Raw genomic sequence first — 25,932 nt, 5'->3', positions numbered from 1 at the left:
CGCTGCCTGGCACTGATTGGCCTGGCTGCGCAGGGGTCTGGGGGGGGCGGCTCAGCGCGGCGGGTAGCGGCGAATCAGCAGGTAGCGGCGGTGATCACGTACTACACGCAGCTAGCAAAGTGCTAGCTGCGTGTAGGAAAAAAAAATGGCGAAAATCGGACCAGCAGCTTAGCTCGGGATAACCGGCAAGGAGGTTAAAAAAGGATATCTCTCCATAAGAAAAAGGCCATTATTAACTAGAATGTAGTTTTATTTATCAGAGTTGAAGACAAAAAGAAGGGGCACCGCTTCTTAAAATTCCTTTATTCCGGTGGGGGAAATAGCAGGTACACAGCAGTGGGGGTGGAAAGAGCCTCTTTCCACCCCCCCTGCTGTGTACCTGCTATTTCCCCCACCAGAATAAAGGAATTTTAAGAAGTGGTGCCCCTTCTTTTTGTCTTCAACTCTGCTGGATGTAACTCATTTGTGGATGTGCACGCTCCTTGGTCCTGGGTCCGGTGTGTCTGCCCTGCTGCATTTTGGTGCCAGGTACTGTGTTTTCTCCTCTTCAAAATTACTACAAGTAGTTTTATTTATGCACTAAAATAGAAAAAAAATTCACAGGCTGTAACCCGACTCCTCAGGTTAAGCGTGAGAGGAGTGTCATGATGGGGTCCAGCAATTTCAGGGCCTAGTAAATTGTTATAGTAACCCTTATTTTAGGGATGGTGACAAACAGCACAGATCTGTTCAGGGTGTGATGTAAACAAACAGCACACAAATCCGGACTGATTGCTATACATACAAAACAAAATTGCGCAAAGGTGGATCAGCGCATCCCCAGGGCGCCTTCGAATGGCCACTAATCAGAGGTGCGCTGAGCCCCCCCAAGAAACTACAAACGCACCTTGAAACCAGACAGAAGCTCTGCATAAACATCAATAAGCAATGCTATTACATGGGAGCAGCTGACCAAAGTTACTTACATTTGTACATGGTGAGGAAAGGAACAGCGCTACTTAAAAACAGATTGCATTTTATTTGAATGCTGGGTGTGTATTTTATCCCACTAGTGGGGCTTGCACTCTCAAGCAGGTAGTCATAAGGATGCAAACTGTTTTTAAGTAGTGCTATTCCTTTCCTCGCCATGTACAAATGTAAGTAACTTTGGTCAGCTGCTCCCATGTAATAGCATTGCTTATTGATGTTTATGCAAAGTTTCTGTTTGGTTTCAAGGTGAATTTGTAGTTTCTTGGGGGGGGCTCAGCGCACCTCTGATTGGTGGCCATTCGGAGGTGGCCTGGTGATGCGCTGATCCACCTTTGCGCAATTTTGAATTTTTATTTGGTAGCGCACCCAGGCTATGCATATGCATAATTTAGGATTAGTAAGTGTTAGGGCCCCTCCCATGGGGGATGACTTCTTCGCAGTGGGAGGGACGAGTACCTAATACGTTGCATGCAAGCTATTATGGAAACCAACATCCTTCAATGGTAGACAGGTGCATTTTATTTGAATGCTGGTTGTGTATTTTAGTGGGGCTTGCACTCTCAAGCAGGTAGTCATAAGGATGCAATCTGTTTTTAAGTAGCGCTGTTCCTTTCCTCGCCATGTACATACAAAACAAAGACCGATCCAAGATTACTTATGTAAACAAACAGTGTAGGCCTGTCCCCACTAATTGATGTAAACAATGTTTGACCACTAAAGCTTTTTGGAAATCCCTAACAACAGCAATTTTGGTAATTAACCATTATTAGCAATTTTCTGGAAATCAGTTGACACTCCCAATGCCTACTGACTTTTCAAAGGTGCAGTTATCATTTAACCATAAGCGAACTTCGACCCTTGACTCAAAGGTGAACTTCACTTCAAAATAATGAACTTTGCATGCATGAAGTATGGGTGAGTATGAGAATAAAAGCTTTATTGATTTTTTTTTTTTTTTTTTTTTTTTCCTTTTTTAGATTAATAAGTTAGTGGCATCTCATATTGGAAACTCGTACATAACAGAGTCGTCCGCTCTCTTGGCAGTGCTAGTAGTAATTACAGTCTGTTCACAATGAGCTAAACAAGGCATTTACAATACTGTTTCTAGAAAACTGTTACCTGAGTTCTCAGCTTAATCATATCAGATTCCATCTGGGAGTTAGACTCATTTAGTTCTTTTATTTCTTCATCCAATTGTTTGATTTCTTCATCATTTTCTATACCTGGAGAATACCGAAAGAATAAAGTCTAATAAAACTGTAACATTTTGAATATAATAGCATCATTAGCGTTACTGCTAGGACTGAATAAAATGCTTTGGTTTGCACTCATTGAAAAAACATTTCTATAATTTATCCTGGTTAAATGACTTTTAAGAATGAGGATCAATATATTTTCATTTAATTATACCTTAGTAAGATCATTTATATTTTGTTTAAAAAATTATTTTCAACCATACTCTGTCATTAGAGTAGGCTTAAAGAGAAACTCCGACCAAGAATCAAACTTTATCCCAATCAGTAGCTGATACCCCCTTTTACATGACAAATCTATTGCATTTCACAAACAGACCCTCAGGGGGCGCTGTATGACTGATTTTGTGATGAAACCCCTCCCACAAGAAACTCTGGTACCGCGGTACTCTGGGCAAACTACCACAATGTAACAATGTTCACAGACAGGAAATGGCTGTTTACAGCTGTCTGTAACAGCCAAAACAGCTAGGAGCAGCTACATAACCTGCCCACAGTAAAAATGTCACCATGTGATAAATGGCAGAATGTAAATCTGGGAGAGGAAAGATTTTACAATGAGCAAACACTGACTAAATTATTTATACATAATCATTGTAAAAATGAAGCACTTTTTTTATTACATTATTTTCACTGGAGTTCCTCTTTAAGATGGGACCCAAACTCCTGGGAGTTCTCGCTGAGTAATTACAGCCTAAGTCAGTTTCTGATATTTAGTATATACTCTCAGTTGTGGTATCAAAAGCTTCCTGCTATCTTAGCCACCATGACCAAATGGCAAGACAGGCTACATACCAACTGGAATGCTGAGAAATGGAGTGATATCTTTTCAGAGATGGCTAAGTCCTCTATTAACAATATAGACAAGAAAATATATTATACAATTGGTACAGGACCCCACTAAGCTGCTTGATTGAGGATTAATGATGAATGACCTATGTTTTCGTGGTTGTGGCTTACTGGCAGACCAGCTACACCGTTGGCAGGATTGTGTTTATGTTCATAAGTTTTGGACTGAAGTGTTTGAACTCATATCACAAGTTGTTGATGAGTCTATTCCCCCGAACCCATGGACTGCCCTCTTCCATAAAAAAGTAAATAGGTTATCTAAACTAGACAATGCCTTTGTATCTCATGTTTGTAATGCATCTGTTGCTCTTTTGACCAGGACCTGGAGGTCATGGTCCCCTACTCCTACAGAGCTACTTCAGCGAATCCAGTATATATTTACATTGGAAATATCACTTCAAAGAGATTTGACAACCCTAGTAAATATCTGCAAACCTGGAGTAACTGGTAACCCTGGATCTCCAAAAACCCTATTGTTTAGGCTGATTGTTTGTTTAGATATATTGCTAGGTATTTCTGGGTTCCTGGCTGGTGGAGCATCTGTTATCACCTACATAGGTACAAGGTTGACTTCCTATCTGCCCATTTACAGTGTGCAATTGGTTTGATCTTCTGATCTCCTTATCACAAGTCATGATATTTGTTAGTCATTGTCTTAATGACTTATCACTGTGTATTTCATTTTCTGTCTTAGCAATTAATAACAATCATCAAATACTGTGCTGTTTGTGTATCACCAGCTACAATAGCTATAACAAGCTGAGAAGGAAGGGTGGTGAAACAGGCTTAATTTTTTCATTCCTTTTTAGCTATTGTTATGTATAATGTGGGGTTCTATGTTCAGTTTCTAAGTGGCATACCACTGCATTGAATTACTATGTTTTCTCCATGTTTTGAGTTCAATCATGTATTTTGGCTTCTAATCAGAAACATGTCAGTAGTTTAGCTGGAATTTTTCTATACTGTTACTACCTTGTGAATGTATTTATTCAAGTGTTTTAGATGCATTAAACTATCTTCATTAGAAAAGGAGAAGGAGAGGTGGGGCAGATTGACATAGCTGCTTAATATATATATTAAAATATAGTGAATTCCTTGGGGAATTATATACAATTCATGCAGTAGGAAAAAATACATAGAAAGGGAATGTCTTGTCATAATAAGATTGTAAAATAAAGATAAGAATGATAAACAGTAATAACAAAGTAATTGAAAAATAAATATCTGCAGAATAACCAAAATATAAAATATAGTAAAACCAAAATGAAAATAAATAAAATAGAACATGTCTAAATACAGTATATACATCAGAATTTTTTTCTGTAATTTTTCACTTTGATTATATTAAGTTTATAAGGTGGTTATGCTATAAAGCACAATCATATTGCTATAATATATAGATCACTTTTCTCACACTATCAAAAACTATAACTAAAAAAAATCTAAAAATATTTAAATAACTAAAATGGAACTGATTTACTAATAAATGAAAATGTAAGTAATCATAAGTTAGCCTGCAAAATTGACCTTTCCAATATTTATTAAAAACAATTTGTGCTATGGTTGCATAAACCAAATTGCAACCATACAAATGCTAATTTGTTAACCATTTCAAGCCTTATTACAATCTGCTTTGACACAGACAAGTGTTGTACCCTTCAACTCTAAATAACAAATTCAGGATTTTATTTATATTTATGTTAAAATGTATTAACTGCATATATTGTCCTATCATAGTAACATTTTTGAAAGCCATAATTGTGGTGTTATAAGTTGATTACATTTATAAAAAGACGTAATTTTTGCTACCGTCTTGTTAACGTATATTACAGTTGTTCTTTCATTAAAATTATTTGCTATGATTAAAGTGTTTGAAGATATCATCACATCTTTTCCTTCAATATTGTATACATTTTTTTAAATTTAACTAGATGAGTTGCATTCCCAAAGGGGTTTATTTTAAAACTAATAATTACAGAAAACCTGCTAAAGCACTTGGTTTTTGGAACTTCAAGTCTGTAAATGGTGTAAAGAATATTAAAAATGTTAGTAATTGTCTAACTTGATATTCTCTCAATTATGCATCACAACTCTTGAAAGATTAAAAACATTTATGTGTTCCACATAAACACAGAAAGAAATGTTTATGAATATTTGGAATTTAGTTTTCACAAGCAGACATATTTTTTAGTAAATGCAAAGTAAATCAGCGCACCATGGACATCAGCTGCACTAATTATCTGGATGAAATCCAGATCAAAAACCCAATCGGATTTCATCCGGGGATCATCCCTGATATGATACATGGGCCCATATGCAATTCACTTTTTCTCCTGAGTTTTCTCCTAGGAGATATTTTTTTCATCTTCTATTTAAAATAACTTTTCAGCATTCTTCAATTGAAAAAGTACCAAAAAGTAGGTGAATTTTATTGACAAGTTTAAAAATCTCACCTAGGAGAAAACTCAGGTGAAAAAGTGAATTGCATATGGCCCATAGTATCATTCTATTTTACATATTATAAAAACACATCCTCCCTCTTAATGCAAGGAAAAATAAAATAAACAAACTATTATGACAGTATTGTAGTAACAGAATATACCATTTGTTGCTCTTTGCTTTATAGTCATCATTTCTTCTCCTGATAATCTGGCCTTCTTCATTGCTGATGTAGCTCTTGGACATCCCGATAAACTAAAATTTTAAAATGGAAAATAGGTAAATAAATAATAACCATCTATGTATTATGTATTATTTTTATTAAATATACGGCTATACATACTGTCTTGTCGCTTATACATAAATAAAACATTTTGTAACTGGACAAAATTATATCACCTACATTATTGATTTTATTTGTATGGCTTTTTTTTCTGAAATAACATATGTTTAAGATATGTTAAAAGATGTACCATTAACAGTTTTCTTACATTTTTTCGATTGTAGTTGTGACTGTGGCTGAATAGTAAACTATTACACACATGTTCAAGTGAATTGACTGGAATATTTCAACTGAATAAAATACCTTACTTTATTTTAAAGGCTGCACAACTTGTAGTTTTAAATCCTCTTTACATAGAAATGTTTATTAAGTGGGAACCTCCCTTTCCCTTGCACTAGTATTAGAAGAAAGAAATGTATTTTACAAAAGTCAGTAAACACTTTAAGTTTTCCAAGAAACTGCAGCAGTCATGCTACCACTCAACTCCTCTCTGATTGGTCCTTTCTCAATTCACCTTTTCTCCTAGGAGACCATTTTTAAACTTCTGTGTAATATAACTTTTCAGCGCTCTTTAATTAAAACAGTACCAAAATGTAGGTGAAAAAGTACTTTCAAAATTATTCTGAGTTTTTTTTTCTTGTTTGCTTGTGGCTTAAGGGGCATTTTATTGATAATGTGTAAAAATATCACCTAGGAGAAAACTTAGGAGAAAAAAATTTGGATCTGGCCCATTATGTTCAAAACAGAGTTTCGAACACTTCCCCTTCTTTTCCAAAAAGTAAATTACAAAAGTGCTTGCTGGACAATGAAAACTATAGTTAGTTATTAGTTATAGTTAGTTTGAGTGATATTTTCACTCAGGCAAACATAGCATTTTTTTATTTCAACAAAATGTTTTTAAATATGCATAAAGGTAATATAAGAGCCAAGAAAAACATTGTAGCATAATTTTCCTGTAAACCGAATATGAACCCAACTCAGAAACTTTTATAACCAGTAATAGTTAAAAAAAAGGCTTTACTCATCATTAGTTATAACTATGGCTATCTGTATGCTTTAACTAACTTTTATGTAAGTTGCAGCTTACCTCCGATGCGTAAGGAAGCTGCCACTGATGTGTCCAGATCCATCACATCCAGGGGTGGGGCAGGACATTCCTTCAGTTTTCCCAGATTTCCATGAAAATTGTGATCCATTCAAATAGCCATCCTTCTGCCTCTTGGCTGCCAGTGGACATCCCGATGCACTGCGATGTGATGCATATTTCCCCGTCACATGACCTTGTCCATCACAGCCAGGTACAGGGCATCTGGTGACCAAACATATTTCAGGACTCATTCAATTCCCTTCTATTTTTTTGTCAAGTACTTTTTAAGTACACTTTTCATAAATGACCATTGAATGTGCATTTCGAATAATTACACTCAGACTAGATACAATGTACATTAAACCTATTACATTTAATTATTTGTTTTTAAACTTTATTTTACACATACATATTTAATACAGTATAAGGCACTGTTAAACTACTTTGTATTCTATATATAAGATATCACTTTTCATCACAGCAGCGCTGCAGGATTTTGTATTTTAGGATGGAGATCCTCTTTAAAGAGAGTCTGAAGCGAGAATAAATCTCGCTTCAGACCTCAGAGTTTGCAGGGGCATGTGTGCCCCTGCTAAACCGCCGCTATCCCGCGGCTTAATGGGGGTCCCTTCACCCCCAAACCCCCTCTGTAATGCGGGGGAGCGCTTCCTGGTTGGGGCAGGGCTAACCGCCGCAGCCCTGCCCCACGCGCGTCTGTCAGCGCGTATCTCCGCCTCTCCCCCGCCCCTCTCAGTCTTCCTTCACTGAGAGGGGCGGGGTAGAGGCGGCGATGTGCGGCTGATAGACGCGAATGCAGGCAGGGCTGCAGCCGTTAGCCCTGCTTCCAGGAGCGACCAAGTCTGCGACCAAGTGTCGCAGTGGGGGGTTTGGGGGTCAAGGGACCCGTGTTCAGCGGTGCTATTGCGGCGGTTTAGCAGGGGCACACGTGCCCCTGCTAACTATGAGCTCTGAAGCGAGATTTATTCTCGCTTCAGAGTCTCTTTAAGCACAGCAGAGCCCACAAACAGCCTAAGAAGTTGGCCTTCACCACTGTGAATTTGTGCTGATTGGTTGAGACTGCTGGTTAGTTGAGTTCCAGATAACCTGGACTCTACTGTACAATTATCAATAGTATCTAGAGTCATAATCCTAATTAGAATCATTTTAGGATCTAATGGTCTTATTTTGTATCTAAAATATAAAAAGCTAGGTTTCATTTTTTTACTGTCAGGTAGTTACCTGTGCAAATTATGTTATAGTTTGACTGAAGACCCCAATTAAATACCCTTGTAAAGAGAAAATGGGAAAAAAGCCAAAGCCAAGTTATAAGTAGGATTTGAAGTATGCATACAGATGTACAATCACATTATATTATATATTAATTCAGGTAGCCTTTTTTGATTTGCTTTATTTCTAATTCAAACTGATTATTATTACCAAAAAATGGGACATTAAAAACAGAACCTCTATGGCTTAAACGTTCAAATGTAGTATCATGCAGTTACAGTGGCTGGATAGTGTAATGGTTAAAGGCTCTGCCTTGGACATAGGAAATCTGGGTTCAAATCTTGGCTCTTTGAATTTCAGTAAGCCAGCACCTATTCAGTGAGTTCTTGGGCAAGATTCCAGAACACTGCTATTGCCTACTGCGTGCACCCTAGTGACTGCCTTGCAAGCACTTTGAGTGTGATTGGAATTATTATTATCCTTGTAAAGTAGCATTACAGTACATGACACCTTGACCAACCTGATTGGTTCTTGGTCTTCTTTATCTTCTTTGCTTTGTGCTATCTTTATTCCACTTTTCTTTGCTCTTGGGCAACCTGAAAGGCTGGGGTGGGTACAGAAATTATTAAACAGCACATAAAAGGTGATTTCATTTCTAAGTAAATTATTAAGGAGTAAAGAGAATATTATGAAAAGATAACTTTCCTCTGTGTAAGGGTTTACCTTATTTTGCACATTACCTGTATCTCTGATTTCTCCACTCAGCTCTGTCCAGTCTGAAAAAAATGCCTGTTGTCAGAGGAGGTAGTGTCTGCACATCCTGAACTAACTGCAGACAAGTTCCCCTCCCTGGAGACTATCACTTATGATCACACATTTATCTTATCAGTGTTTGAGCCACATCCTACTAAGTTTTCTCCAAGTAGATATTTTCAAACTTGATTAATGAAATACTTTTACAGCTTCCACCCAGCAAGAAAATACTCAAAATGAGGATGACCTTTTTACCTAACAGTTAAAACCTTTTCAATTCGTAAAAAAATGTAAACATTATTTTTTACTTAAGATTTAATGTTATCTCCTTGGAGAAAAAAGTTAATAGGATATGGCCCGTTGTGTCTTATTACTCTTTCTCCACTAAAGAATAAGAGAAACCAGATGCATTTGAAGGATTAAGATACTTTTTTGTTGATTTCCGTTACTTATTTTGTCTTTCCTATTTAATCAATGTAACCATCTACTTATTTTTTACTCTGTGTTTCAGTTGAATTACTTTCAAAAGAAAAAATACTTTTACATATGCCTGTCAAATAGTACTTATGTGGTTCAGACTTGGTATACAGTATATCATAGTTTGCAATACACAACACTGAATGCAGTGTTAACCATATTTGTGTTATTATTTTATATTACAGGCTAGCTGAGTTTTCATTGCTGACTCTATATGTCATATCCAGCTTGGTTAAACTGAATAGCAATGTGTGAAATGCCCATACTCCTCTCCCTATCCCATCATCACCCACAGGATGTAGTCAGAGAGGATCGGGATGGGGCACCCAGGCGATGACTCTGTGCAGAGAAAGAAATGTGCACTGTGCAGGCAGCTCTATATTCTTTGCCCAGATATCTGGGTCATATGACAGACTTTTCAAAAGAAATTCTCCATCACATCTGGAAATTGAGTGAGTAATGTTATAGTCTCCTATTATTATTATCATTATTATTATTACTAATTTATAAAGCGCCAACATATTCTATTCAACTTTCCTAACAGTGGAACATCTGGTAAAGTGTTCTAAGAAAAATTAAATGTTTCTTTGTTTAGTTAGAAATGTGGTTGAGAATTATAACCTATTAAAGTGCACCCAAGATGACATGTAACATGATGCGATAAACATGTGTATATACAGTGCCAAACATATTAATATCTAGGCTGTGTTTCTTTTTTTCCTTTCCTGCCTGAAAGAGTTAAGTTTCAGGAATTCAAGTAACAGCTTCTCTATTATCGGATGGTTGTTGGATTATAGCATAACCTTCACTGATGAGGAATTTCTAAGTACAGAGGATAGATAAAACAAAATTGCCAATAGTTCCTGTAATTTAGCTCTAGGACACTTAATAAATTGCCATTGAGCAGAGGCAATAAAACATTAAATATACTTAATAAATGTCTAAACAAAATAAAACCATGAGAGATCTTACAAAATATAATTTTTAGGAGAAGGAAGATTGGTAAATTGCTTATCTCTTCAGTTCATTTTCACCTAGGGTTCACTTTAAGTTTTGGTTAAGTTAAAAAAGCTTAGTCTATTTATTGTTACTTTACGTATTTATTCAGATATTTATTTTGGAGATGACCGTGTTAATTTTTTTTAATTATTTGACCTGAAAATATTCAAAAGCTCATTTTTAAATAAAAAAAAAAATATATATATATATATATATATATATATATATATATATATATATATATATATATATATATATATAGTTAGTATGAACTAACATATACCATTTACAGGAAGGGAGTAAGCAACCTTCTAACAGCCAACATATTTGCTATGGAGCCTAGAGCCAACAGGGTTACATTCTAGTCCTGCTGTCATTGTTTTTTAAAATGACCATTTATGGTTACTTTTAGATCTGCTCCTTGCTTTAAATTTTGTTAATGGCCTCAATTCACTAAGCAGTTTAGACTAGTCTACAGATGGTTTTTAGTCTACTGATGGTTTGGTGTAATGTTTTAGACCTGTTTTTAGACCTGGTCTAACATTCAGTAAGTACACAATTCATAAAGGCCAACAAGGAGTAACCACGCCCACTTTTTCTGACAGAGCTTAGACCAGCCGATTTCTGTAGGTAAAGTAATTCTGTGAGGTATTTTAGACGTGAGGATGAAACCTTTTGAATTAATTATGCAGGAGTTTAAATGTATGCAGAAGAGAGCTCATCAGTGGCAGTGGCTGGATGGTGCAATGGTTAAGGGCTCTGCCGCTGATGCAGGAGACAGGCTCTGCCTGTTCAGTAAGCCAGCACCTATTCAGTAGGAGACCTTAGGCAAGTCTCCCTTACACTGCTACTGCCTATAGAGCATGTCCTAGTGGCTGCAGCTCTGGCGCTTTGAGTCCGCCAGCAGAAAAGCGCGATATAAATGTTATTTATCTTGTCTTGTCTTGTCATCAAAGGAGAAGGATGTCAGTCATAGCTACTGGTTTGTGAATTGCATCTTTTGATCATTTCCCCTGCTTTACCGACCTAATTTCCAAACGGTTTAGGCCAGGTCTAAAAAAATTGGTAATAGTTAATTCCCCTTTGATGCAACTGACCAAACCATCAGTAGACAAAAAACCATCAGTAGACTAGTCTAAACTGCTTAGTGAATTGAGGCAACAGTGTAGGCTCAGGCATGAAGAGTCACAGATTACTTTGAAGTGCATTAACCCAACGCCAGAGCTAGAACAGTTTCAGCTATGATGCTAACCTCTGGACAGAAGCAGAAGATACACATATTAAGCCTGAACTTTGAGTTGCTGAGGAGTTATACATTAACCCTCTTGGCGGTCTAATTAATTTTGCCAGGAGGGAGCGCAGCAGTTTTTTTTTTTTAATCATGCAGCGAGCCCAGGGCTCGCTACATGATAGCCGCTGCTCAGCGGCATCCCCCCGCCCGCTTCGAACGCCTTCGGCGATCTCCGATTAGGAAATCCCGTTCAAAGAACGGGATTTCCTGGAGGGCTTCCCCCATCGCCATGGGGGCGGGATGACATCACCGACGTCGTGACGTCATTGGGAGTCCCGATCCACCCCTCAGCGCTGCCTGGCACTGATTGGCCAGGCAGCGCATGGGGTCTGGGGGGGGGGGGGGGGCGCGGGGGGGGGGGGGGGGGGCGCGGTGCGACGGATAGCGGCGATCGAGTGCGGGGCGGTGGCGATCGGTGTGCTGACGCAACTAGCAAAGTGCTAGCTGCGTGCAGCAAAAAAAACAGTAAGCAAATCGGCCCAGCAGGGCCTGAGAAAACCTCCTGCGTGGCTTACCCCGAACTACGGGGTTACCGCCAGGAAGGTTAAGCCCTAGTCTGCAAGAGAGGGGGTGCACCCAGCAGAGTATGGGAATAACACAGCTACCACCTAGCTTGTGTATTTTGCACAATAGTGCTACTCTATGCCGTAACAGGTCCCTGAATTTATTTGGAATTCCAAATGGCTTTGCAAGCAATGGTTGTGAAGTCTGCAACATATGCACCTTCACCAGTGGCTTTTATTATTACACTACTTGTATAGAGGGCAGGTATTGTATAGCTGCAACTCCTCATAATTGCAGCATAGCTGCCTCTTTCAGCTGTTCTAATGAGTGAAAGTATATGTTACTTGTGACACTAACTTCCAAAGAGGAATAGGGGGAGGGGGGTTATAGCATTTTATAGCATTGATAAGGGCCTGTTTCCATTACACGCAGATTCTGGATGCAGAAAGCTGACTCCAATGAATGCCTATATTGGACTCGTTCGTAGCGGCAGGGAATCCTGCAGAGCGGGTGCTGGCAGGAGCGATGTCTGCAGCCTTCCCGCTCTGCTTCTCTGCCGCTACGAACGATCGGGGACACGCATGTCCCCAGCTGCAAAAATTGCATAGGAGAGGGGCAATTAACTAAATTAACCCAGTTGGATACATTTGGCTGCAGCCAGATGGCCACAAAATGCATTTATGTGGCCCGGAATCTTTTTATTTTTAACATTGGCCACAGGTGCACGGCCACTTCACGTTTTGACCGGCCAGAACCCGAAGTGGCCAGACTTTGGGTTCTGGCAGTAACATATGTGTGTTTTATTTATATTTATATATATATATATATATATATATATATATATATATATATATATATATATATATATATATATATATATATATATATATATATATATATATATATATATATACAGTGTATATATATATATATATATATATATATATATATATCTCAGCCAATCAATCAATTAATCACACAATCAATCACACAAAATTGCTACATTTGCTTTTGTTCTATCCTCCGTAGTTTTCTAAGTGACATTGGTCACAATGGCTAATATCTATGATCATATAAATGTGGATGTGCTACACTATCTGGAGCAATGGATAAAAGGGGATGAATAAAAAAAAAATATGAATAACAATTTAAATGAAAATAAAAGCTTGTGTCAGTGTATTATATTAATAACAGTGGCGTAGCAATAGGGGGTGCAGAGGTAGCGACCACATCGGGGCCCTTGGGCAAGAGCACTTCTCACAGTATTAGCACAGTATTAGCTCTTTATTGGTCCTGTGCTGATAATATTCACTTTTATAGTTGTTTTGTACAATAGTGATCATTAACACACAGTTTCCCATCCCCTTCTTGCACCTCTGACACTGTGGTTGTCCTTGATTGGTTTTAGAGTGTTGCATCAATGGTTATCTATAGCATACTTAGGGGGCCCAATACTAAACTTACACCGGGGCCCATGGCTTCTTAGCTATGCCACTGATTAATAACTGGAGTGGGGGGAGCATATACAGACATTCACATACTTTGCACAGCCTCCCATATGCAGACAATGCTGTTTTTTTTTCCTCATAAAAATATAATAGATGTAAGTGTAATAACATAATAATAAAAATGCCAACATCGAGGTTGAAATATAACGTGCAAACATGTACAGCTTAACCCTTCAGATGCTTTGTGCTAAGTATTGTGGGTGCAGGACTAAGAGCTCCTCCTTTATATAACACATACTGGCATAAAGACCCAGTCTGAGGCTTCAATTACGAGTGTTAAGCTACAAACTCACCTCAGTTACGTTAAAAAGAAAATACAATATTGTTTACTTTACTTTATTGTTTAACCTTAAACACAGGGTGCAGCCATATTATGTAATTTGCAAAGTCTAATAGTTCTTTATTATATACATATATCAAAGCACAGCAGTAGCTCTATAGGCAATGCTCAACAGTTAAATGGAACTGAAATTTGTATATTGTCTCATTCAAACTACGTATTAATCTGTATTATCCCTAATCTGATTTTAACCCAGGTTGTGAAGCACTGTTACCGAGATTATCAATTTCTGTGGAGAAGCGCCATCTGCTGGCTTCAAATGTTAAACATTAAAGCGGAATATAACCCTGCATTTCAACTTTGCTCTAAAATATTATATACAGCATATTATATGCAAAAAGCATTTTTTTACTATACCAGCATTGAAAGGGTTAAACACAGAGGTTTAAATTTCCGTGGAGAGATATGCAGAAGTTCAGATTGCTACATTCTATTTAGTTGAATGTATCTAGTGATAAATATTACACACTCTTTGGCTGTCCTCCAAGCTCCTTCTCAGTCAGAGAGATGAGTCACATTCAACACTTAGATACATTTATGTAAACAAAATGTATCTATTTCAGCTTCGGATGCGTCTGCAGAAATCTCCAGGAACTTTAAAGGCCTGTGTAACCCTTCCAATGCTGGTCTAGTAAAAAAAAATGCTGGTTGCATATAATATACTTTAAATAATGTTTTAGAGCAAAGTTGAAATGCAGGGTTATATTCCGCTTTAAATATTCCCATGAAAAATGTCATACATCCCTTAATTAATAAAAAAAAAATACTTATTCCAAATACTGAATTTAGCAGACAAACATGGGATAAATAAGGATTCTACTGTGCTTAGTGGAAAATATTCTAACCGTTTACGTGCTCATTGAATATACAGTATGTTCTCTTTTGTAAAGTTGTTGTATATAGATCTACCTACATCTTAATATCCAGCACTGGAGAAGAACTAACAGCTTTAAAACAATTACATCCCAACTGTGTTTAAAATTATACATGCAAAATGAAAGTAAAATAACTATTTATTATATACAAAATCACATTATACAATATGTTATATGATTATACATAAAGGGTTCTAACTAAACACAAACAGAGCTGTAGGCAAAGCCTATATGTAAAGATGAATAACTGGCATGCTTCTGACCATTAAATGAGTGATAAGCTCTTTTAGTGATGCAAGGAAGTATTTTTTGTCTTCTTCAAGGTGTCATATTATACGCTATAAACACTCCATATGAATGTTCACATATTACTTCCTTTGTGAATAACATTACTGTTAAATATGCAGAATAACCTACTGCTTGATCATACTAATGCCTTATCTTTGTAGGAGTTATGAAAGCTACAGTGTGCCTACCTTCTATGGGAAGCATAGTTTCCTGTTATATGCCCAGAGCCATCACAGCCAGGAGTTGGACACCTAAAACCAGAGACAAATGTTTCAGCCCTTACATGACAACTAAACAGGAAATGACATCATTTGTGCTAATTGCTTTTTACATGTTTTGCTTTTATTGGGCTAAGAGGGGAAAAAATGTATAGATGAACATGATGGTTAGTATTCTAGCCGATGTATTCTATGCAGTAAGCAAGATAGATAAAACCCACTTAAAGGATACCCAAACTGAAATGTGACATAATGAGATAGGCATGTGTATGTACAGTGCCTAGCACACAAATAACTATGCTGTGCTCCTTTTTTTCTTTCTCTGCCTGAAAGAGTTAAATATAAGGTATGCAAGTGGCTGACTCAGTCCTGACTCAGACAGGAAGTGACTACGGTGTGACCCTCACTGATAAGAAATTCCAACTATAAAACACTTTCCTAGCAGAAAATGGCTTCTGAGAGCAAGAAAGAGGTAAAAAAGGGGAGTTTCTTATCAGTGAGGGTCACACTGTAGCCACTTCCTGTCTGAGTCAGGACTGAGTCAGCCACTTACATACCTGATATTTTTACTCTTTCAGACAGAGAAAGAAAAAAAGGAACACAGCATAGTTATTTGTGTGCTAGGCACTCTACATACACATGTCTATCTCATTATGCCACATTTCAGTTCGGGTATCCTTTAAAGAAGTAAGGAGTAAATAAATACTTGAAGAATCTGGCATACATAAGAAAAAAACAGTTTTCCCTGCTTACTGAAAAAGAAGGATACAAGAACTTGCCCAAAACCAAAAGAGAGGAAACAGTGGTGTAATTAAGAAACTTAGGGTCCCAGTGTGAATTTTACATGGGGCCCTAAGCACTCTATTGATATGGAGCCCTAAAACCTATTAAGGACAGCTGCAGTGTCATAGAGGTGTATTTAGAATAAGGAAACACTTTGTTAGGGATACTACTATTCAATGCACATATAGAGGTGTTCAAGCTAATGGGAACCTTAAAAACAAACAAGTAAAAAAAAAAAAAAAAAACAGATACTTACCTGAGAAGAGGGAATGCTCTGAGTCCCATAGATTTTGAGAGCACTCAGTCCCGTCTTTGAGAGCACTCAGGCTCCCGAAGACTCTTTCGGCGGCAGAGAGCAGTATTTGACTAATTGGTGGAACACTGCTATCAGGTGAGCCAGTGCAGGAACGCAGGGACTGTGAGTGGAGCGGGAAGACTCTATAGGATCAAGAGACTTTGCTTTCTTAGGTAAGTATCTGGTAGATTTTTTTGTAGGTTCCCATTTACTTTCATTACCAGCATAGCAACAATGAAAAGCTAATAAATGGATGAAGAGGGTCCCTAGTGGGCCCCTCTGGTCCAGGGGCCTGAGTCTGGTCGCAACTTCTGCAACCCCTTTTGTTTCGCCACTGAGAGGAAGGACACTGGAACCAGTTTTGTCCTTGATATGTAAAGGGTATCTGAAGTGAAATGTGTTCCAGTACTTCTTACAATTAGGCTGTGTTGCCATTTTTTTCTCACTATGAGCCCAATTCAATTCACTTTTTCTCCTAGGTTATATTTTCACATCTTTTTTTAAAAAAATTGCCTATTAGAAAGCAAGAAAATACTCCAAATACATTTAACAGTACTTTTTCGCCTACATTTTGGTTCTTTTTAATTGCAAAGTGTCAAAACATTAGTTTAAACAGAAGATGAAAAATGATCTCCTAGAAGAGATTTTCTCTTAGGAAAAACGTTAGCAGAAAAAGTGAATTAAGATTAGGCCCAAGGCGCTGAATCTCAGGTTCTCTGCAGTCACACAGTGTAACACCCTCAGAGCGTGAAGAAAAGAACATTTTTAAAAAAAAATGTACCAAAGCAGTCAAAAACTTCGAAGGTAAATTTTAAAAAGGTAGATTTTAGTCTAAACTTTAGTTAGTAAACCTTTAGTAAACCTGAGATGAATGTAGCAAAAGGACTTACCTAGAGATTTCTCCAGCCCCCTGTAGTCTGTCTGCTATCTCGTTGTGCTCCCGATCCCCCACAATGTGCCGCTGTTAAGTCTGCAATGCAGCTCGGTTTCAAGCCACTGTCATGCACTGTTCCAGGTCACGCACCTCCTCCATTGTGCTTACAGTCTTAATGCAGAATGCTCCTGGCCAAAGGAGTGCAATCTGGTGGTGCATACGTCCGGGACCACACAAGTGCAGTATTCTGTGAGTTAGCCAAGTCATGGACTTTATGGGGCTGACAGCGGCACAACAGAGGGGACCAACAGGAAATTGAGGGAGCAGACGGACTACAGAGGGACTACAGGGGGTTGGAAGAATCCCAGGTTAGAATAAATCCTTTTGCTATATTCATCTCAGGCCCATTTCATTTAATAACTATCACATGCAGGGATCGGGACTCAATCCCTAAGGTAACAGATCCATGCACAAGTGCATATGGACATGTCCTTTGGCTACAGCCTAACAGCAAGTTGTTGCTGTTTGGAAATGGGTAGGGAAGAATGAGCATTTCCGACCAGGGCAGAGAAGGGAAGTACACATCTATGGAAATACTGGAAATGCCATATTTTTGATTTCCAGTCACCACCCCTGCTTGAAGATATTGGCAGTGCATTATATGGTCAGTTCTCCAGCCATGATATCCATGCCTAGGCAATATAGATTTCCATTAAAAAACATTTCTGGACGTTAAAATACAGCATTCGGTATTTTAGACTTTTGTATGCTAATTCATAAAAAAATTCACAGGTGCGGTAGAAGTTTGGTAATTTACCGAAGCCCGCTTGTCTGTAACAGTAGAAGAATGTGTCTGTGTTGTTACATGCTGTTTTCTGTGTAGAGACAGCATTACAATAGTAAGAGATATCTCCACATCCCTTTAGAGGTACATGTTTCTTATACTGCCTCTGCTCACTCTAAATCTGTCTATTAGTCTTTCTTAACATTTTATTTAATTGCCACAGCTTAAAAGAACTTTCAGGAGACATTATACATGCCATGCTTAGGCGATTTCCCCACTAGGTCCTCCAAATCAACAAACAGGAACCTAAGGGGTTAAACTGCCTGGAACTGCCAGAGAAGCCTGCGCAACCTATCAGCACCCGATCACAGGAACTTGCAGGAAACAGGGGCTGTTTCTATTGGATCTGTTCCTGTCAATCATAGCTAATCCCTCTCTGCTTGTGTGAGTCACGTTGGCTTCCCACAGACTCGGACATTCTCTGCTGTGAGTTTGCCACACCAGAGATGGCGCTAATTTTTCAGGTTTTTATCACAGGTTGTAGTCTTTTTGAATTGACATTTGCTGACATGTGTTGAGGTATTTACCGCACAAGTCGGTAATTTACTTCACTGCTCGGTAACTTCAGCTTTTCATGCGATAACAGTCTTTATGAATTGACATTTACCTAAGTGCTCGGTAAAGTGAGCTGTTTTCTGCATTACTGTATGCGGTAATGCTTTATGAATCGAAGCCTGTATTGGTGATGTCTCAAACCACACATCAACTATGTTTGTATTTGTATTGTATTTGTATTGCTGGATGTTCTGATTGTACTGCGTTTTGAACTTCTCATATATCTATATTCCCCAATATTTGTTTTGATGGCACTATAAAATAATATTAATGATAATAATAATACTTTGTGCATGTAGGCACTGTTCTAAAATGAAGACGAAACCATCTTTTGTTTGTAAGTTATGATTAAATTGCAAATGAATACCTACTACACTATGCTATACAAATCTATATTTTGTGTATGGCTACCTTTTGCTAGAAAATGACCACTTATCATACATCATTTATATATCTGTTTTTCATTACACTGGAGGATTTTATATGTGATTTTTCCAACCTTCTACAGAGCGTCCATGCTCATCATGGCCACAAGATGGCAGCATTGATCCACCATAATGCTACCCATTATATAATTCCGGAGAACCGCAGAAAGCCAGCTGTCAATTTATCAGATACATAAATAAGCAGAAAATAATTGTAGCAGGTCACATTTGGGGGGCTGGGGAGGTGTTATCACTAAACTCCAGATCATATGTAACAAACACTGGCAAAGTATTCCCTCTGAGATATTCATTTCACAAGTTTTCTTATGCAAATCATGTGAAGCGATAATTAGCTGGAACAGGGATGACATAAGCAGGGAGGACATGTGCTCCGTGCTCTGTGCGTCGCTCATAGTGTAAATTTGCACGTTTCTTTTGCTTCCTATGAGAAGTGTAGCATATCTCACTGATGAAAACGAGGCTGAGCCATAGAGAAAGAGCTAGTTCTCAATACCCAAGGTGCTAATTTGTCAGTGTGAATGGCTGGTGTGAGCTTAGCACCTATTTTGCAGATTACAGGATGTTCCAGGACACGTCTTAGCCATCTAGGGCAGTGTTTCTCAATATTATTTTGGCATGTCTTCCCTTATAGAAGCCTGTGCTTGCCAACTACCCTTTGGTTTCGGTAAGATTATGTCACGTATTCCTTGCATCCCTCGTACCCCGTAGAAGCTTATTCCTAAACCTGATCATATGCTGATCAGCATAAGATTGCCATTATTTCAGAGGACGTAACAACACTGGAATCAGCGGATCCTCACATTTGTAAGAGAGGAGATGGGCTGCTGCCTGAGGGCTGATGAGATATTCTTGTTTCTGCTACCTGTCCTCTGACACTTCCTGGATCATGGTGAAGGGATGGATCAGCATGGTCAGCAGTTTATCATTGTTAAATAGCTATTGCCTCTTTGAAAATGGAAAACACTATGGAGAAGTACTTGTTCGTCACGTTTGCTGCAGATCACCACTTTAGTACTGGCATCCCACAGCTGCATAATCTATAGCTGCATAACTGTATCCCATATTCTAGATCTGGCCTCACAAATGAATTATACTGATGATTTTGTAGTATACACGCATCTCATGATTTTATTTCCCATTTTATAGATCCCAGAATTTTATTTGCTTTAGCTGCTGCTGCTTGGCATTGAATACCATTGCGTTAATTGTTATCAACCAGAATTATCAAGTCCTTCATCAAGTCTGATGTCTCTAGCTGTATGCCATTTAGCGTATGTAGTGCTCTACCACTAGCATGTCAAAGGTGCATGACCTAACAGTTATCTACATACATTTTATCCACCATCTGCCTGCCTATAAGACCAAGCTGTTGAGATCTTGTTGTAAAATGGCACTATCCTGCTCAGTGTTCACAATCCTGCATAATGCTGTACCATCTGCAAAGATGGCAACCTAACTATGAATTTCATCTACTAGATCATCCAAAGGATTGGACCTATTAGCTAATCAGGCCCTACATAATTAACTTAAACTCCTACAGTAGTTACAATAAGAATACCCCTCTCTTTGTCTCTTTTAGAGAGGACTTGGGCTATTGCTCCTGCAGGGTGCATTTTGCTTGCATAATAGCAGCATGTACTCTAGATCATATCCGCTACGCCTTCTAAATTCATATATTGATCACATCTCTTGCCATTATTGTCATAAAACAGCACAAGCCTCATTGTATCGCCATTCCACACGCAGTTCCTATAATCATCACCACTGCGCAATTAGCAACTAGTGCCTGATATATAAACCGCGCCTCTGCGATGAGTACGGTGGCGTGGCGGAATTTGTCAATACTTAATGATCACGCTTCTCCGATGGCTTCTGCAACATCGCAGAATTTTAATCATTAAATAATTACGTGTTGTCTTCTAAAGCGCCAATCAAGTCATTTTCCAACCAATCATTTTTAGGCTGAAACTCTTTTATTCCATGGTGGGGGAACATAATTGCAAACTGTTCCTAATTTCTCGGGACAGTCAGTGTTTCCTTTGCTTGTTCACAATGTCTTTTTTTTATTTCGATATCCTGCATAGTTCTAAATTTCTTCTTTTGTACTCTGCGTATTGTTTTCGGCATCTATTTTATTCTGTATGCTGCATATGTTAAAATACAGACCCTTTGTTACATTATCATACTCAGCAGTCTTACTGTGGTATCATGCAGGGCTTAAAAATGGCAGTGTTTTCAAGCTAATTGTAATCTGCCTTTTCCTTGTCGCTTCTGTCTGTGCGGAGCTGCAAATCACACAAGCTCAGCTTATCTGACAGTATCCAAAAAAAAAAAAAAACCCTGCTTACAACTAGTGATGGGCGAACACCTGGATGTTCGGGTTCGGGAAAGTTCGCCGAACATGGCCGAGATGTTCGGCATGTTCGGGCCGAACCCCGAACTTCCCGAACATCCCTATTTTGGGGGCCCTATGGGGTCGCAGGCATAAGGGGGGAGCATGCCCCGATCGCGGGGGGGGTCGGAAATTCCCCCACCCCCTCCGCTAGCGCTCCCCCCTCTGCCCGCTTCCCCATTCAAAAGTTTCAAGAAGTACCTGTATAGCGGATGGCCTGGCAGTGGGCGGCACTGTGGAGTGAGGAGGAGGAGGAGTCCGGAGAGTGACGAGTTGAGGGAGGCCGGGCAGCGGGCGTGAGGTCAGCGAAAGGGCGGAACTTCCGCCCTTTCTCTGACCTCACGCCCGCTGCCCGGCCTCCCTCAACTCGTCACTCTCCGGACTCCTCCTCCTCCTCACTCCACAGTGCCGCCCACTGCCAGGCCATCCGCTATACAGGTACTTCTTGAAACTTTTGAATGGGGAAGCGGGCAGAGGGGGGAGCGCTAGCGGAGGGGGTGGGGGGAATTTCCGACCCCCCCCGCGATCGGGGCATGCTCCCCCCTTATGCCTGCGACCCCATAGGGGGGCCGTATTGCGGCCTGTTCGGCCGAACAGGGCCCTGTTCGCCCGAACAGGGGCCCTGTTCGGCCCTGTTCGGGGGCATACAGAAGTTCGGGGCGAACCCGAACTTAAAAGGCCGAACACCATGAGGTGTTCGGCCGAACTCGAACATCACCCGAACAGGGTGATGTTCTGCAGAACCCGAACAGTGGCGAACACTGTTCGCCCAACACTACTTACAACATAATAAGAAAAGAAAGCAGATAATAAACTGGGTGCTGTTTTAATTACAAAACTGTGCGCAAGGGCAAACAATGAACGAAGCGCATGGTTCTACCTACTATCCTGTAATAAAGCATTACGAGTTTGTTTGTTGGACGCATGCTGGAATTTTTTTCTAGTGTTTACCTTCTGCTTTTATGCCAGCTGAAAAGGGTTGCTTTCAACTCTGGTACCTTCCTGTACTCCTACACATTACACAACTGTACATTAAGGAGTATAAGACATTGGTCCCGACTTTTGACTTTTGAAATGCATCATGGGTCATCAGTGGCGTACGAGAGGAATCGTCGCCGGGAGACTTATCCTGCTGCTGCACAAGTTCCCAAATTAACCACTTCAGGACCACAGTGTTAAACCCCCCTAAAGACCAGGCTATTTCTATCAAAATAGGCCTCGCTGCAGAGCCGCAGAACACAGCACACTAGTGATTCTCCCCCCCCCCCCTCTTTTCTCCCCACCAACAGAGCTCTCTGTTGGTGGGGTCTGATCCCCCCCCCCCCCCCTTGCTTATTTATTTTTTTATCAATATTTATCTTATTTCTTTTTAAATAAATAAAACTATTTTTGTATTATTTTTTTCCCTCCCTCCCCGCAGTCAGCCAATCATGGCGATCAGCTGTCATGGACTTCAGCCTATGAGAGCCGTTCGCTCTCTTGTGCCCCAAGGGGACAGCAGTGTAACGCGGCTGTCCCCAGTACAGCGCTGCTGCAGATCGCAGCGCTGTATTTAGTAAAAAGACGGCGATTGCAGCTCGGAGACTGAAGGCGGGACGGGGCTCCGCCTCCCAAGCAGGAGATGTGCGTACAGCCTGCACGCGATCTCCTGCAGTAGCCGGCCCCAGGACTTGATTGGCGTTAGGCGGTCCTGGGGCTGCCGCTGCGATCACGCCCACTGGCATGACGCGATCTTGAGATAGTTAAATACTATTTCCCCTCTAGGTCCATGTGGATAGTGGAGAATGAAATAATTTGTCTTCCAGCAATTGCCAGAGGCAGTGTTTAAAAAGTAACTTCAACTCCATCTTCTGACGGCGCTGAAGTTACTCCCTGTGCGCTGCTATAGCTGTAATTCCTATTACAGCCTATGGTGGCGCCGGCTGTGCCCTAGTCTCCTGGGCTGGATTGCCAGTGTTTGCATCAGTGGCATTGCTACAGAGCACTGACTGAGTCCCAGCACAAATTTACACCCCACCTCCCCCTTTCCCAGTACTGTATATACAATAACACATGCTATTAAGACAGCCACAGTTTGAGAGAGGTGTAAGCAGGAGGAGATGAGGGGAACAGTTTAGTAATGATTAAAGGACAACCGAAGTGAGAGGGGTATGGAGGTTGCCATATTTATTTCCTTTTAAGCAATACCAGTTGCCTGGCTATCCTGTTGATCCTCTGCCTCTAATACTTTTAGCCATAGACCCTGAACAAGCATGCAGCAAATCAGGGGTTTCTGACATTGTCAGATCTGACAAGATTAGCTGCATCATGTATGCTTGTCTCTGGTGTGATTCGGACCCCGCTGCAGGCAAATAGATCAGCAGTGCTGCCAGGCAACTGGTATTGTTTAAAAGGAAACCTTCATATTCTTCTCACTTCAGTTGTCCTTTAAGGCAAGGAATACATTTGTCCTACATAATTTCAAGGTTACTATTGCTTTGCAATTGGGATTGTGGTTTTTTTGTATGTGTTTTTGCACATTAGTTTGCAATTTTCCACACTGTGGCAAGATATGTGGTAGTGAGGAACCTATACGTGGTACTGAAAAGAGCAGAAAACCATGAAAATCATGGAGAAAAATGTAAACAACGTGTGATTCCCGAGTGGGCCATCCACTATAACAGCTAGTTCGGCAGTGAGCATTTTTTCATGCAGACCAAAATGCACACAAATCTAAGGGTACATACACACATCCAATTTTCCCTACTTCCATGTAGTATGAGAGCAAACCTACACATCTGTTCCTAGCATTCAAAATCTGATGGCCCACTGCACAGAGGTGGTACAATTGGCCACTGATTGGTTTAAAGGAGAACTGTAGTGAGAGGTACATGGAGGCTGCCATATTCATTTCCTTTTAAGCAATACCAGTTACTTGGCAGCCCCGCTGAGCTATCTGCCTGCAGAATCACACCAGAAACAAGCATGCAGCTAATCTTGTCAGATCTGACAATAATGTCAGAAACACCTGATCTGCTGCATGCTTGTTCAGGGTCTAGGGCAAAAAGTATTATGCTGGGCATACACGGGTCAATCCAGAGGCCGATTAGCCGCCAGATTGATCCCCGCCGCGTCCCCATTCGTCCGCGCGGATCGATTGCCGCTCGTCCCCGCCGGCGCTTCCTTATCAGCGCTCGATTCCCTGCCATTGTCCGCCGGCGTGGATTGAGCGGGCGGGAGTCGAGCGGCTTGATCGGGCCAGCTGAATATTATCAGCTGGCCGGATCAGCTGGTCGATACACGGTACAGAAACATACCGTGTATCCCCAGCATTAGAGCCAGAGGATCAGCAGGATAGCCTGGCAACTGGTATTGCTTAAAAGGAAATCAATATGACAGCCTCTATCTACCTCTCACTACAGTTCTCCTTTAAAATTGGACGTGTGTATGCACCCTAACAAGTGTGTTCCTGATATACAATATACAAAGCACATATAAAGGTAAAAATGTATAAACAAAATCATTACCATTATAGCACCAATAAAGAGCTAATACAAAACTTGAAGGAATGTCTGTGTAAGCCCATCCGGTCCAGGGGCCCAGGTGCAGTCACAACCTTTGCAGCCCTTGTTGCTACCTACACCACTGGCAGGCATCTCAAAGTATGTGGAAAACACCATAAATAACAGACTGGTTTGAACAACACTATTACTGAACAAGGCTGAGCTATTCTGAAAATAGCTATCTACAAATCACTCATATGCTGTATACATAAGGGAGTGATGACAAATATAGTTTATGCAATATGCTATCTATTGGCATTCTACCAAACACTGCACACATGGAAAAAGATAAAAGCTGGTGAATAGACAGCAATTATCTGTCAAGTTAAGAAAGCATCAAGGGTACTTTCACACTAACACATTGCAATGGACAGTATTTTGCATACAGTAACACGGTGCAATTCAAAGTCTATGAACAGCTAACACCTCACCTGCGAAGAAAGGGACTCCACAACGCAGAACATGCAATGCATTGCTAGACATAAACATTGACAAGCACAATGTTAGTTGGTCTGAAGCCATGATAGGCTGTCAGTAAGCAGGGAGGAGGGGCTTCATCTGACAGGGCAATCACCATTCCCCCTTCCATGCCAAGGTGACTAAAGAAGGAGGGGTTCGGGCTGACACTATGAGCAGGCACCCGCCTGTCCATTCGATTCTGTGAACCCATGGACCAGGTAGTTTCTTATTTCATTTTGAAAAAAAACTACAATCATTTTTTTCCCCAAATCTTTTTAGGCATATTTAATTTAAAGTAATGCCCTATTAAAGCAGACTCAAACTCTTGCACATCAAACAATGAAGTGTCTTTATTTCAGATTTAGTTGCTGAAGAAATTCAC

At 39.9% G+C, this 25,932-nt stretch overlaps 1 protein-coding gene across 19 annotated transcripts in view; it reads right to left on the bottom strand.

Annotated features, from left to right (window-relative positions):
- MYT1L (myelin transcription factor 1 like) overlaps positions 1-25,932 on the bottom strand; it is a 703,503-nt gene that overhangs the window by 37,704 nt on the left and 639,867 nt on the right. For 14 of the 19 annotated variants that reach the window (XM_068280353.1, XM_068280352.1, XM_068280366.1 and 11 more), the window contains 6 exons: positions 15,331-15,393; positions 8,848-8,883; positions 8,628-8,711; positions 6,881-7,102; positions 5,674-5,765; positions 2,089-2,192 (listed from right to left, as the gene is read on the bottom strand). In XM_068280353.1, coding sequence (XP_068136454.1) covers positions 2,089-2,192; positions 5,674-5,765; positions 6,881-7,102; positions 8,628-8,711; positions 8,848-8,883; positions 15,331-15,393 — 601 coding nt within the window. The remainder of the gene's footprint in view (positions 1-2,088; positions 2,193-5,673; positions 5,766-6,880; positions 7,103-8,627; positions 8,712-8,847; positions 8,884-15,330; positions 15,394-25,932) is intronic. The other 5 variants (XM_068280360.1, XM_068280371.1, XM_068280363.1 and 2 more) reach the window with 2 other exon arrangements.

The sequence above is a fragment of the Hyperolius riggenbachi genome, chromosome 4, assembly GCF_040937935.1.
Source record: "Hyperolius riggenbachi isolate aHypRig1 chromosome 4, aHypRig1.pri, whole genome shotgun sequence".
In the NCBI taxonomy this organism is placed as follows: domain Eukaryota; kingdom Metazoa; phylum Chordata; class Amphibia; order Anura; family Hyperoliidae; genus Hyperolius; species Hyperolius riggenbachi.
The sequence above is the reverse complement of the archived record's forward strand: the minus strand, read 5'-3'. Positions and strand labels throughout refer to the sequence as shown.